General features: G+C 37.1%; 1 protein-coding gene across 8 annotated transcripts in view; it reads right to left on the minus strand.

Annotated features, from left to right (window-relative positions):
- Ptprz1 (protein tyrosine phosphatase receptor type Z1) overlaps positions 1-16,248 on the minus strand; it is a 176,233-nt gene that overhangs the window by 61,308 nt on the left and 98,677 nt on the right. For all 8 annotated transcript variants that reach the window (XM_034519180.2, XM_034519177.2, XM_076913656.1 and 5 more), the window contains exons 7-10: positions 15,417-15,574; positions 15,124-15,274; positions 3,942-4,126; positions 2,832-2,958 (exon numbers count right to left, since the gene is read on the minus strand). In XM_034519180.2, the coding sequence (XP_034375071.1) occupies positions 2,832-2,958; positions 3,942-4,126; positions 15,124-15,274; positions 15,417-15,574 (621 nt within the window). The remainder of the gene's footprint in view (positions 1-2,831; positions 2,959-3,941; positions 4,127-15,123; positions 15,275-15,416; positions 15,575-16,248) is intronic.

Raw genomic sequence — 16,248 nt, forward strand, 5'->3', positions numbered from 1 at the left:
GAAACAAACTGGTTCTTGATGAAGGGAGATTTTTGATGGGTATAGTTAGAGGATAGTCTACCTACTACGTTCATTAGCTTGGGTTCTTACATTATCCGGTCAAATACCACCCTATACCAAAGCACCAACACTGTACAAAGCACTTTAGGGGGCTAAGACATCCATGGAGATTAAATGGTAGGTCCAACCTAGCGTCCCATCATAGAACGTTCAACAGTGTCCCGATCCTTTGAATAAATAGAGATTAAGTTGTAATACTCATTTTCTGTACAGATGAGAACATGCTACAAAGATTAGCAATGTGCCAACACAGGCTCATTCTAAGAACAAAGCACTCAGAGATAAGTTTATACAGAAGATATCTATCTGATCATCATCATATGCAATAAGCATCTCAAAATGAACAAAAATTTTCTAAAAGTTCAACATTGTGACATAGTGACCAGTGTAGAACAGGATAAAGGCAGAAATACATTTTTTATTAGTGCCTTAGGATCTGCTTTATGTACAGAGATGAGAGTGATTTAACTAAGGAAGATAGTTATGTGAACATGCCCAATATAATTCATACTAAAGTGCACCAGTAAGAGTAGGAGGATTTTCATATAATGCATGCTGGTCTATTTATATATGCCTGCCAGCTTGGACAATGTTATCCTGTTACTGATATCGCTTTCTGGATAGACACACGTCGGGGATTTTGGGGAAAGCTGCTGTTCCGTGGAACACAAAGGCACAGAATATAACTGTGGTCAGTTCCTGCGAGTCTCACTCTTGAATAAGATTTAGCATTTACTTTCCATTTTAAAACAACCCAATTTGGAAAAAAAAAAAAAAAAAACTAAATAAAGGCAGTAGGGAAAATGATCTTATAGAAGCCATGAGACATAACATTAAAAACCAGTGATGTTATCACAGGAACGAGTCACCAATGGGCAACAGCTTGACAGGCATTGTAGTGTTTGGTTGAGAAAGAAATGCAATGTGATATTTAGCGGTCAGTCACACAGGGCGATGAAACATGTACACCATGTGAGCTCACATTGGACTAAACTTCTGTTAAAGCCTTCAGACAATGAAAGCAAGGCATTCTCCCCTATGCACATAAAATGTAGTTGTGTTATAACTACTAATTGTTATAAAAACTTGTAAACATTTTAATGACTTGAACCATGAGAGGGATGACCAAAGAACACCTATGTGTGTATATATACATTTATGTGTTTATGTATATTGTGATGTACATCTGTATTCTAACACTTGAAAACTTTCAATAATTGAATCAAGGCTATGTAAATCTGTAAATTGTCAAATGATGCTTATATCTTGATTTGTTTATTGCATATGTTTGAGATCAAAAGATTTTCCCTTAATGTTTGGAAAGGATGCATGCAGATAAACACAGTTAGAAACAACTTTCATTTCTGTGAAAATAAGACTGGGATTAACTTAAGAGAGAGAAAAGCATCCCCTGGATCAAATTATAAAAAGTGGAAAAATATTTAAAGTAAACTTTGAGATGCTTTGTATAGATACTTGAAAATACCTGCCACGATCCTAGGATGGAGTATACTTACTACATGCTTTGGGGGCTGAAAGGAAATAAGTACAAATGAAATTAAACCAAGTCTTAAGTTGACGTCTCAAATAATCTCAATATTCACTCCTCCATTTCCATTTGATGACTTTTGCAAAGACAAATAGATCTTGTTTTCCTTATCTTGTAAGTGTCAAAATGGTGGCAATTAATAATAAATTTACAGATTGATTCATATTGGGTTTGCTAAGTTCCAAGCCTCATGGGAAACCAGATATAACAGAAAAGTAGTTTTCCCTTGGTTCAAAAACATGTGAAGTCAGTTCTGTGTTTAGGTTTAGGAGACCTCTCTGTGGCTTTCCCTACTTCTCCTCAGCATTGCTTGTTCCTCCCACCCCCGCCTTGAGAATAGCCATTCTCCTTAGGGTGAGATGGAATCCCAGAGTGCTTTTAAATTTGTCTTTCACTGACGGCTAAAAATGTTGAACACTTATTAAAATATTTATTGGACATCCATCTTCCTTCTTTCTTTCCTTTCTCTCTCCCTCCCTCTCTCCCTCCATCCCTCCCTCCCCCTCGCTCTTTCTCGCTCTCTCTTTCTGTGTTTTATTTTTAGAACCATCTCTTTAGTTTGCTGAACTTCGCAACACACACACATTTACTGCTGCTATTCAAAGCATACTATTCACAATAGCAGCAAATGGGGCCAGCCTAGATGTCCATAGCAGATGAAAGGATGATGAAAACAAAGTATGTACACACAGTAGAACTAAAGTCATTTGTTAAAAAAAAAAAAAAAAAAACAAAAAAAAAAACGAAAACATGACATTTGTGTGGACATTGGTGATGCTAGAAAGTAGTGTGTGAGGCTAAGTAACCCAGACCCCAAAAGACAAACACTGGTGTTTTTTTTTTTTCCTTTCACATGTGGATTTTAGATTTTAGTTTTTAGGTATGTGTAAGAATAGGTGGGTACAGGTCATAAAACTAGAAAGAAGGACTCCATGAGAGGGAAGAGGTCCTGTGTGTGTGTGTGTGTGTGTGTGTGTAAGATAATATACATGACACGAAAGCAGAGAAGTGGCTACTGGGACAGGAATGGAACCAGGGAAGGAAGGAGAGGAGAGGCGTTTTGAGGATCAACACAAGCAAGGGCTAAAAAAGGATGCTAATGAAAATTTAACTTCATAAAAACACTTAAAACAGAACAAAGTCAGAAGAAAGCATGTCTGCTCAGTAACCAAAATAGCACCATTTACTCAGAAGGTGGAAGGGCACCTCAAGAAGCACTCACCCGCATCCTCAGTAGGCATGTCGACTATCAGTTGGTCACTGTACTTTCCATATAAGCCATTAGAGCATATGGCCACTATTTGGAGAACGTAACTCATGTTAGGTAGTAAATTATTGAGAATGGCACCCTAGAAGAAAGATATTACAAATTATACTGAAATATTATTCTCAGAAAATTATTAACAATAAAAAAATAACCTTGACTATTTGTGCCTGCATGCAAATGCATATGTGTGTTCACACGTATGTGTAATTGCACATGTGTACTCACGAAGCAGTAAGTTATTTTCTTTATAAATTGTGAGAGGAAATGTTTGCTCACAAATTCAATTCTCCTATACTATTATGTTTATATTTTAGACTAATGAATATAAGAGTAGTTAAATGATTACCTATTGTGTCCATATGCTATCATCCAACATACTAATAATGGCAGGCTTATTAAAGTGGGTTCCCAGGACCAGTCTTGCTTCAATGTTGAGCCCAGTTCTTGCAGGTAGATGAGAGGTTGCTAACCCTTTCCTACCAAATCAAAGTCTGTAACCCAAACCATAATGTTTGGGTCACAAAGGGATTCTGAACAATATTTTCTGTAATTCACTGAATGGCTATATTATTCTGTCCTCCAAGTCATGACCCAGTTATCACTTTACATATGTCATCTAGAAATTTGATGAAAAGGACTTTTAAAATCCACTACCTGTTTTGTTGTTGTTTGTTGTTTTTTTTTTTTTAAGTTTTTTTCCTTTTGATAGTACGTGATAGTACACAACATATATAAGGTGAGATTCTTGGGCCAAATGTGAGATTTTAATTAGAGCACTTAATTATTCTTTATGTTACTTTATTTATAAAGGAGGGCCACATTAATAATATACAATGCCTAAGTTTTCCATATGTATCCACCTTCCACAATGTTGTTGACAGTGTCATGATCATCTCATTTAATTCTAACTACCGACATTATTTAGTATGCCCATGTTCCCTGGGAACACCTTTCCTCAAAATGTAAAGTGACCAAAGGCAAAACTAAATAATTATTTGTAAGTTCTTACCTTGGAAGTCAAACTAGAAATGTTATCAGACAGAAAGTAATTCATCTTATAGTTACCAAGTCCTGATAGCCATCTGTTAAAAACTCATGCTTGGTTTGGTCATTTCCCTCCAGTGGCTGGTACAGAACTGCAAACTTCTCAATCATCGTGTCATAAACAACCCGAGGTCTTTCCCACGTGACCAGAAGGCTGGTGTAATTCTCAGGGTCAGCTTGCACATTTTCTGGTTCTGAACTACACACTTCAGGGTCAAAAAAAAAAAAAAAAAAAAAAAAAAAAAAAAGTAAATCATTGGCTTAGTCATTGTTGGTTTCCAGGATTTGTATTAAGTAAAATGTACTCTCTGAACATTTATTTTATTTTATTTTAGTTCAATATGAAGTAAGATAGTATGTCTTTTTTTTATCATGATACTTTCACTTGTGATGATTTTTTTGTACCTAAAATTGGATTGTGTTCATAAAAATGAGGGTTACTCTGGCTCAGAGTTCTGGAGGGTAGAAGTCCTGGTTGAGGGCCCCTTGACTATAATGCATCTTGATGGGAGTGTGTGTAGACTTCACTGTCTGTATGGGTTTTTCCTTAGTCCTTAGAACACCGACAGGATTCAGTCACAGGTGTGCCACGTAAAACCCAATCTAGTCACTTTCCAAAGTTCCCACCTGAAAACACCATACTCTGATTATTTCCTGCCCTTTCAATACCATTAAAACATAATAAGAACAATAGCTCCTTCCCCCCTTTTCTTTTGCTATTGCCGAGAACATGGTTTTGAGAGTATTTGACAGGGACATTCATTTTTAGAACAATGAGTTGTTAAGCTCATGGTGTGTCTGTATGTAGCTTATTTGAGATTTGACAAACATACTTAGCTCAGGACTTAGAAAAAAATCAACTATAAAACATGGTCTGCATTTGGCTATTTCTACTCTAAGAGAAAGCTTGAAATAATTCAAAATTTCCAACCCTAGAAAGCCATATGATAACTACAACCATCGATTCGGTCTTTTTGAGAACTGGTGATGAAATCTATCTCAGGCATCATTAAAAGATTAAATAAATAACTACAGGGAATTAGAATATTTGTCTCATGTGGAAATAATATTGTGAATAAAATTTCAAAATTTCTTAAAGTAACTTTAAGATCACCCTGGGTGGGAACTGAGCCAAACTTTAGTCCTGTCTGAAACAGTCTTGACGCTCTGCAGCATGTACATATAAGTGACTTACACAGAAAAGGTTAGATCTCACAGACCTTTGTAAAGCAGAGGGAGAGAAAAATCTCTCAGGACAAGGGTGAATTAACAAAATTCACTGGCTAAGGTCACCCACTTGAGCCCTGGGAGCCTCCAACCAAAGAGCATACACAAGCTGGTCCGAGGTCCTAGCATGTATGTAGCAGAGGGCTGAGGATGTGCTAAGTCCTGTAGAGACTTGATGCCCCAGGGAAGGAGGATGGGGTGTGGGGGAAGGGGAGAGAACCCTCTCAAAGGCAAAGGGGAGGGGAATGGGGTGAAGAACTCTGGGAGGGGGAGCAACATTTGGAATGTAAATACATAAAATAATTAATTAAAAGATGAAAGAAAGAAAGAAAGAAAGAAAGAAAGAAAGAAAGAAAGAAAGAAAGAAAGAAACTTTATAGCCAGGCACTGTTTTCAAAAGATATCTGAAACTACAAAGCTGTTTCCTCTAAGTGTGTAGGTGTCTTAGATAAACCAATCCCCATGGGTAAGACATCTGAAAATAAGTCAGCAGCCTTTTCAGAATGTGATCCTAATGGATGTTTTTTTCTCTTGGCTCTTCTAGTTTGTAATTTGTCTCATGAACACATGAGGGCAACCACGACTAACAATTCCCTGCATAAGTAGACTTAAACACAGCATCAGCAGTCTAGCAGATCAACTCTGTGGTTGCAGCAGTACCTTAATTATTCACAAAATATAAGCATATGCTTTGAATGAATATGGGGAAAATTATATGAGCTAGAGATTTTTCTGCAAACAAGTAATGTTTTTTTGGGGGGTTAGAGTGACGTGTTCCTTGGAGGTGGGAGTGGATGGGTGGGGGGTGAGCACCCTCTTCGAGGTGGAGAGGGGGATAAGGTGGGAGGTTCATGGGAGCAGGACCAAGAAGGGGAATAACATTTGAAATGTAAATAAATAATATAATGAAGAATGTTTAGAAAAAGAATAAGAGAAAATTATTGTGAGAAATCTTTTATTGTGAGAAAATGTGAATTCAGACCAAAAATATATTTTCTAAGCTATGTTTAGACTGTATCATTTAATGCTATCTGTGACTATTCTGTGATTTTCCACCAGATGGCAGAAAACCCTCAACCAATCTCAAAATAAGGGCAGCACATAAGCTATCGTTGGAAAACAGATCATCTCCTTCCTCTTGGCAGAGGAGCGTACCTGTAGAAAGTAAAAGAGGATTCCTGGCAAATTATAATTTGTAGATCTTCTCCTCCTAAAATAAATCCCTCTTTCTGGAGAAAAGGGATACTTTAAAGTGACTTACACGCTTTTAGGATGTACTCCTTAAAATTCAGTTAATTTAATGTACCACATAAAACACAAAGGTCTTGAGAAAAGTAGAAAAGTGTTAGTTGAGATACATCCACGGCATTCTATCTAGCTTCTCTGGCTTGTCTGTTTCTGTCTGATCTTAATAGTGACAAATAGGACATGCTTCAGGTGTTAAGCATCTGGGTCAATATGAAGTGAGACTCTTCAAAGGAAGTTTTATTTCTTTGATATCAGGTTTTCATTTCCTAGCTATCTTAATTATGACTAATATGACCATATTAGTTATTTCAATAGTTTGGACTTATGCATTTCTCTTATATTTCTTCATTCTTCTTTCTCAACTACTTGCATATTGTCTCCACTTTCCTAACCACTCAGTGTCAAGTTTTCTTTTTCTCAAAACTATGAAGTTCTGTTTGCGTTGACTGATTACTCCTGAGCATGGGACCTTCCTTGGGAGTAGTTAAAATGCACAGTGTCACTCAATTAAAGAAAAGTGACATTATTTCTCCTAGCAATTTTCTGGCAAGTGGTACTCAGCTAGAAGTGGGATTCATGCCTTTTTCCACTCCTTTGTACTGGGATTTTGTCTGGTTCGAGCTTGTGCAGTTCTTGTGTGCACTGATGCAGTCTCTATGAGTTCTTAAGAGCACCTGCTCTGCTGTGGCTGGAAGACACTGTTTCCTACATCTGTGACTCTCGGAATCTTTCCTCTTCCTCTTCTGCATAGATCATTGAGCATCAAGAGGACAGTGTGGCAGAGACATCCAATTAAAGGCTAGGCATTCCAAAGTCTCTTGTGCTCCACATGTTGGCCACTTATAGGTTTCTGTGTCAATTTCCATAGGCAGCAAAGAAAAATCTCCAATGCAGGTTGAGTCATTCACTTGTCTATGCATATGAAGATGTGTCATTAGGAGTTGTGTTATTGCTATATTTATTTAGCAGAATAATTTAAGTAGACGTTTCCCCAGGGCCCCTGGCCTATTTAGCCAGAGGTTCTTGGTCTTGTTGACAGTGTAGGGTATGGATGAATTCCATATTGTGGAGTGGGCCTTAAATCTAGTTTTTAAAAAGTGGTTGATTACACCCGTTTCGTCTGTGCCACTATTATACCAGCAGGCATATCTTGCAGGTATGTCTTTATTGTAGGTCTCAGGATTCAGAGGTATGTGAGAATGATGATTACTTTTTCTCCTTTGGCACCTTCAAGCGGTATGAATGAGAGCCAGAAGGCTGAAGCTTCCAGTTGAGTGCCAGGTAGATTTCTCCATATTCTGTGACATAAGCACACGGTGTCTTCAGCAACGGGATTACTGTTAAAGTCTGGAGTATAATCAATAGCAACAGCAATTGCCCATAATGTTTAGAAATACTATCAGGTCCTGCTAATGAATGACTCAAAATGATGGAATTTATTCTTAATTCTCGGGTCTTTTAATTGGTAGCATGCAGTGTCTAGTTGGAGTATTACCACCCCTCATTATTATGAGGGGTTACTCAATTTATACGCCTTTAAAATATGTATATGTCTTAGGAGGCTTCTGTAGTAGTAGGCTTCCATAAGACTTTCTAAAAATAAAAAATTTTACCTTCCATGGCAAATTTCCCCTTGACTTACTAGCTCACCTCTATGTGCTGTGAAACATATATTTTGAGCTTTATTATAATAACATTATTTTAAAAGTATTGCTTTTATTAATTGATAAGCAATAACTTAGTAATATGAACCTTCAGCTAACCTGTTATTTTATTTTTAGATTACATGAATATGTAGTGTATGTGTCTCTGTGTGGAGTTGTACACACTGCATGAAGACAATGGTGCAGTCTAGAAAAGAGTGTGGACTCACTCTAGCTGGAATTATGGGTAGCTATGAGCAGATCTGCATTGGTGATGGAAACTGACCCCAGGGCTTCTGCAAGCCTATTAGGCACTTTTAGAAGTGGGTTCTTGTAATCCCTGAATAATTTCTCTAGAAATTTGGGTAATTATTTTATTATATATGTAAAATCTAATCAGCCAATAATCTGGATTAAAAATCTAAAATTTTTTTAGATCAGTATATATTTAGATATTAAATACATGCTCACACAAATTTAAAAAGTAACAGAATTATAATTTACTTGTATTGGTCTCATCAACTTTACGGGAAGCAAATGTTGCCTCTCATTTTATTTTCCACAAATTATACTCAATCTGGATCACAGCTACTCCTTCTTTAAGCAACAGTGGCTGAAACGGGGAACCTGGTACTTGAAGAGCATATAGAGTTCTAGAATGTGCTTCAGTGACATTCACAGCCAAAGGGACTCCCTACCAGATTAGCTTCATCATGGATCCATGTCTGTTCTGGAATCAGTTCCAACCCGGAACCCAAGTTGGTTCTGGTTACTAACTGGCACGTAGGTGTCGCTGTTGTTCCTACCCATTGGAAGCTTCGTAGATTTCTAAGACTGACACTCAGAAAGCCTCATGTGTTTTTAGTTTCGAAATTCTAAACTTCATTCACAGAGAAATGCACAATAAACCAGGACCAAATAAACAACTATTACTCGGACCACATGAGATTCATCAAAAGCCACATGTATCCACTTAAGGTTGTAGAGTGTCACGTTTAGCTTTCATAAAGGTTGGTGGTTAATTAGTTATTATATTGTGTGGAAGAACATGTACTACATCAAGGGAAAAAAAAGACAAAATTACCAAGCAAAGTTCTAAGTATCTTGACAACAAAAGGAAAAGGCAGGGAGAGAAAAGATGTCAGAAAAGATGTGGAGGAGAAAGACAAGTGAACTTCTTGGTCATGAAAAATCTCTCTGTTAACCAAGTTGATGTAGAGGGCACAGCTAGTTTGAGTTCTCTTTGGCCTTTTTTGTTCTAGGGTGTGGCCTAAAACACATGAAGTTTGCTGGGACAGAGGGAGCATATTCTGACTTGCATGAACTATAGCTAAAAATGTGGAAAGGTAAGAAAGTTCAGGTAGGTGTGCCTAGAGGAGTGTAAAAATGCCATTATTTGCTGACTGTGCATGTACATATACTTCACGCTCTTCTCCAGGGATTGAGAACAACGTGATCAGCACTTTAATTTGAAATGCATGATTGTCAAAGTAGTAAATGATCTTTTTATCTTTCCTGACTATAATTAGAGCTAGTGCTAGCTAGGTGTGACACTAACAAACACTATTTACAACTACTGACTTCCCAGAAAGTAGGTTTGCTAATGTATAATTTCATAATGACATTTCCCAAGAAATGGTAGAAAATATCTTGTAGTTCATGTACCCTATGCTACATGGTTCGGATACATTATGCTACAAAGATACTCCCAACATGCTCTCTGTCTTGAGAAGCACACCATATTCTACTCCTTTTAAGTTTTACATTAAATTTATTACAGTGCTAGCTAATGCTGGAGTACATTTCATAATTCTATATCAAATTAACTCAAATGCTCAGCATGCAAATTTTACAGCACTCTTGTTTCTTCGTGCATGTGACACATGACAATGATATCAGTCACTGAGTGTGCAGCTCATTCATCTAAAGCGTGGTAATACATTGCAAATTTTAGCTCAGTTGGAGTCTCACAGCAGCCCTCTGAGGGGACCAAATGTAATTCTTCTCATTTTAGAGGTGAAGACATGGTGGTTTATGACATCAACAACTTCACAGTTAATATATAATCAAGTACTGGTGCTGAGTTTGGAAGTAAATGCTCTCTGGTCTTTGAAGCTCAGACTGTGTTTTCTGCATGCCTCAATGAGCCCCTGCTCTTCAATGGGAGAGTCTTGCTAGTGTGCTAAGAGCAAGAAAGCATATGGCACTTGCGAGGCTGGGAATAAATGTGAGCTTCTCCTACTCTACTCGTGTTTAAATTGTTGTCTGTAGTACTTATTATTCAGAAGCCAGCTTCTACTAAAGCCTTCCCAATCAGATGGTTCTACTAAATTCTATGATTCTTAGAGTCTACCATGTCCACTTTATGATGCTCAGATCAAGTGCCTTTCTAAGAAACAAAAAACCATCAAAGCAGAAAACAGAACATTGGCATTCTGATGAGATGAATTCTGAAAGGCTGCTGCTGTATGTATAAAAATGAAGATGGTCTAGGCTTTCACCTCAGAGTGCACTTGGAAATAGGGAGTCACATGCTTTGTGCCATGATTTGGTACATATGCTGGAAATTCAGGGATCTGAGATGTATTTATTTATTTGTTTTTTTCGAGACAGGGTTTCTCTGTGTAGTCCTGGCTGTCCTGGAGCTCACTCTGTAGACCAGGCTGGCCTCGAACTCAGAAATCCGCCTGCTTCTGCCTCCCAAGTGCGCCACCACCGCCCAGCTCTGAGATGTATTTATTAAGAGAAAGGTTCTGACAATTTTTATCGTATTTTTTACTTCTGCTGTAACCAAAATGATAATGTTAGATATTTATAAAGGTTGAAAGTAAAAGTATACCCTCAGTGTCCAAGACTGAGGAAAAAAGTTTATACATTTTCACAAAACATGGGAATACTATATGACAGTTTTAATGCTATCTTAAAGATTCATTTAATATCACTATTTATATACTTACCATTGTGAGATACAATATGTTTTTAATTGGAGTGAGAGTCTAAAAGCACATTGAGTTTTCAGTGGTCAGTTTAATGATAACATTAAAAAGAATTTTTTAGTGTCTTCTGTGGGTTTACTCAGATTTTCTACTTTAACAATGGCACCTGCATGCCTTATTTTCAGATTAAATTTGGTAAAAATCAAAACCTGGATTCAATCCTCAGTTCTTGTCAAATTCAGCTTCAAAAAGAGAACTATCATAGGGATATGCTCAGCAAATGCAATAATATAAATGCGTACTGAAATGCAAACCACTGTGATAGAAAAAGAACTATCCCAGCTCATAAATAATTCTAAATATTCCCAAGTCCCCGTTCTCAATCATATAGAGCATGTAGCTCAATTTTTTATAAGTTCAGCAAATGAAAACATTATACAATGAGAATCTGTATGATTACTATATAATTATTGTTATATGCTAAATATACACTATTGTCAAATATAATAATTGTTGTAACTTAACAGTGACAGAGTTCAAGTGAGGGGAGTGAATAGATTCACTGCATCTTTTTCTCAGTCACCAAAAAAAATGACTTCTTAATTTTATTATGACACAGATACTGTTTTTAAAATGAATTTTTTTGAAACTGTCTTTTGTCGTAAATCTGGAATGTATGCTATGCACTTTTTTGATGACTTTGAACAATTAAATTTTTTTCAAAGAATATTAAATAAAGAAGATCTTGGCATTGCCTCATCTGGAAATCTAAAGCTTCTCAATCCTGTTGTGCCCATTGCCAATAACACATGTTCTTTGTAGCCCCAAAGGCTAAGGAACAAGTGAACCTCAACCTATTCTTCAATTCTCTCTTTTATTACTCACTTATCAAGAGAGAAGTCTGCCCCTACAGGACAATGACTGTCCTTTATTCCACAGTGAACTGTGAACTGTGAAGGGTGAAAATCTACCAAGAAAGTGAGGCAGGTGCATAAGCTCTGAAGTGAGGCAATGAGGAAGAGCCTGATTGCTGGTACCAGGATGGACCAGGATGGTTCAGCAGAGAGCTCTATTTGCAAGGATGGAGAAAAGGCATGTTGAGTAAGACAGGAAACAGAAGACCCCTCCAATTTAAATGAATAGATATATTTCCAATAGCACCCTTTCCTAGTTAGTTCTGCTGTTTTAATTATGTTCAAAGAAAATGACAAATATATGATTCATATATAGCCATATATGAATCTGACAGCCACAACAATGCTGCCACAGAGCTGTGGGATAGTACGACAGCACCCATGAGCAGCTGACAGGAGTTAAGAGTGATGCCCGTATGTTCTCTGTGAGACCTGCCTGCCTTCCGCAGTAACCTCTTCACCAACTTATTGTAACTCACAATACCGAGGAACACGGAGGCTACAATGTCTCCGTCTGACCTTGTTTTTTAAGGTCATTGATTTTTATTACAAAATTATATTCCTTTCCAAGTATTAGGCAAAGTGAAAAGAGCTATGGCAGGCTTTAAAGTCAGAGACACCTGAGGTCAAACACTGATATCACACCTTTCTATTTGTATAAAGTGAGACGATTCATTTAGCGTCAGCTTCCCAGTCTGTAAACCATGAAAATGTTGGCTAGCATCATGAACTGGGTGATGTGAGACTTAAGTATAATACACTTACATACAAATACACTTTGGTCCAAGGTAAGGGAGTGTTAAGCAATAGTTGGTAGCTACTATTGCTTATTGTGAATACTACTAAGTTGAGCCTTTAACTTTTTTTAGTTGGATATTTTATTTATTTATAATACAGATGTCATCCCCTTGCTCCATTTCCCCTTCCTAGAACCCCCTATCCGATACCCCCTCTTCCTTTATGCTTTTATACCACTTTGATTACAGGCATGTATTAAGATCAGCTCTAGGTTGAGGGTCTAGCAATACAATAAACACAAATAGTCAAAGAAAAAGCAAGGCATTAAACCCAGTTATATGAACACACCCGTGATCGCTGTTTCTAAGGGCTTATCAGGATGACCAAAGTATCTGAGCCTACTTCCCTGCCTTAGCCCAGGATCATTTTCATGTCTGAAGCCTACTTCCTTGTTCTAGCCTAAAATTTAGATTTCTGTCTGAAATTACTTCTTTGTTCTATCCTAATATTTAGATTCCAGCCTGAGATTACTTCTTTGTTGTAGCCTACGATTTAGATTCCTACTTGAAATTACTTCTTTGTTCTAGTCTAATGTCAGATTCCTGCTTGAAGCAGGAATGTCCTTGGTTAGGCCTTTAACTTAATCATGCAAACTCTATTGCCCTATGGCAATTCAGAGCTACATGTGGATTACACACTGAACTTATCAAGTGTCATCATGCTTTTAGTATATGGAAGTTGACTCCTTCAGACATGCAGTGAATATTCAGTGATTTGGTTTAGCTCCGAAATGCATGTAAAGTGATAAAATATTGCATCGTAGGCTTAGAGGGCAATAGAAGAGCCAGGCACATAGGCAATTACTATAGTCTGGTAGTTAGTGGGAAACATATACTTGGGCGTTTTGAACAGAGTCCAGATGAGCGTTATTTACCTTGAACTTCCTGATCATGATGCCACCTTAGACTAGCCCAGGACAAATTCAGACATAGTGGGAATAAGAGATGGTCTCCAAGTCAAGGGATGTCTTGCCTGACTTTCAAAGAAAGGGGAGTGGGCAAAGACGGGAAGACGGCAGGGAGTAGCATGAGGCATAAAGAAAACATCTTCACTGTGACCTGTGAGAATGGATTTTTGTGCTTCAGAAGACCTCAAAAAGTTTAGTGGAAAAGAGAAAACCTTGCCAAAGAAGGGTTAGTATTAGTATCAGTGAGCATGAAAGACCTTACGTTAAGTGACAGACTATGATCTTATTCTTAAAAAACTGAAGTTCCATCCAGAGTTTTGATAAAATGTGATTTAAAGTACAATGGTAAAGAAATCATATTTTTTAATTTGTTGTTTTGTCTACTGTATTTTAGAAAGGGAGGCGGTTTAGGTTCATTTTCATGTTTCTAAGCAATTACCTATTATTCACTATAAAGACTATTAAAATATTTGTTATGGCTATAGAAATCACTTTTACCAGGAATCAAATTTTATTTTGAATGCTTATGTCACACTAGATATAGTTATTTGACAATGTTGTTTGTTGTGCTTTTTGTTGGATAGCAAACAATTCTAAATATTATATTAAAACAATAAGAAAATGAATATTAAAGATTAATTTTAAAAAGAAGTTGATTATTAAATTAATATCATTCATGACAAAATTTAAGTGCAGGGCAGAAATTAAAGAAGAAAATCTGGTTTGGGAAATCTTAATACCCCACAATAAAGGCAACTTCAACTGTTCCTTCATGGATTACTACAGTCTTATATAAACAGAAAGTTAGAAGTTAGAGATACCTCTGGTTGTGTCATCTGGCTTTATAAGGGCTTCTGACTCCTGTGTCAGTCAGAAAAAGCACAGAGCATATGCAAGAAACCCAAACACCATTTTTTCCTGTTGGTTGATTATGACAAAGACAAACTTATTTTCCTCCAAAGAAGAAGAGCAAAGACATTTTTGTTTATTAACAGTAATTCAGTATAGTGGGTGCTTAATTTTTTTTTCTTGGAACTTAGAACCTGGCTTGGAACAGGTGTGTGTAGCATAATCTTATGTTGAGGTTCAGTTCGTGTTTCCATCTTTGGCTCAAACCCATGATCATCCCTACCAGATGTGCCACCCCAATGTCTGAACATCTCAGCTTCTTACTCCTTTTCCTCCTGTAGCGTTTAGTCCAGCATATGTTTTGAAGTGGATTTGGATTGCCTAGTTTTCTATGCTCCCCACTGTCCTGGGATTTGGAAAACTTGCTTCCATTTGCCAGGTCTTATTTTTTTTCCTCACCTGTACAAAATTCCTAGAGGAAGAATGAGGTTTTCACATTCTCATTTGTAGATGTGGGAGCCACAATTCAGGGCAGCTAAATTGCTTGCCCAAAGCTAGAAAAGTTAATTTAAACCTTTCAAAAGCTGTGTAAGTCTTGTGTATTTTCCACCACACCAAAATAACCATCTCTGCCGAGTCTGTGAGGAACACAGAGAAATAAAAAGATATTTCAATACATACCTGCTTCGTGGATCTCTTCCTTTCCAGTGTATGAGGAAAACACCTGCCTGGAAAACTTGTACTGTTGTTCTCGGAAATTGTTCTGTAGGTAATCCATCAACATGACATACCCTGACTGTTGCATTGTGAGAACTTCACAAAATACAGCCAGCTGGAAAGAAGACCAAATCATTTAACATGCCTGCTTCAAAAGCTTCAGTAAATGCTCCAAAATGATACACAGCAGCAGAGCTACAAAATAATGTTTTTACAATAGCTTCGAATTACTCTATTATGTGAACCTCTGAGATTACCTGGCTTTCAGAGATGCTAACTGTATCCTTAAAAACAATCCATTCGACGGTGTCTGTGCAGGGAGGGGATGTCAATGAGCCGTTGTAAATGTAATACTTGTCAGTGGAGTTTGGCAGGAGGTTCTGCAAGATGAATGGATCTAAGGCAGCCTGCTTTCCTATGAAGTAATGATACACAACTCAGCTGGGATCCCAATACTGGAACTTAGTTATTAAATCTGCTATAACACAAGGACACATTCTTACTTATAGATTTAGTTAGAATTGAAGTTTAAGACTTTTATACATATATGTGTGTATAACATATATACATCAATATACATAAGATATATGTATATATGTAAATATATAGAGAGAGCATACTAATTGCTTAAATATATCTTTATAGGTTGTTAGATGTCTTGTCTTGCAACATGATGCTGAAAAAAAGACCATTTTATATAAAAAGATAAAAAAATATGATTACCTCAATAGATAACAGCTATATCTTTTGAAAAAAATTCATTCTAGTTCACAGAATGCAAAAACAAAGGCCTATACTATTAAAGTATATTTTTGAAAGCAAGAGTGAGCATTGGTTTAAGGGTAACTTACTGAAAGCTTCCCCTAGAAAACAAGAAAGAGACAAGGGTGTCTCACATCATCACTTTTGTCGGATATTAAACATGAAAGAAAGGAAACAAACGTGTGCTGAGTGAGCGGGCCCGTGACATCAATGCAGCACCTGCGGGGCTGAGGACGACGATCGTGAGTTGGAGGCCTACGTGGGTTACATAAGGAGATGCTCTTTAAGATGGGATGGGGGAGTGTTGAGGAGAAAAGCTCTTGGGAT

Source organism: Arvicanthis niloticus, chromosome 15 (assembly GCF_011762505.2).
Source record: "Arvicanthis niloticus isolate mArvNil1 chromosome 15, mArvNil1.pat.X, whole genome shotgun sequence".
NCBI classification, from domain to species: domain Eukaryota; kingdom Metazoa; phylum Chordata; class Mammalia; order Rodentia; family Muridae; genus Arvicanthis; species Arvicanthis niloticus.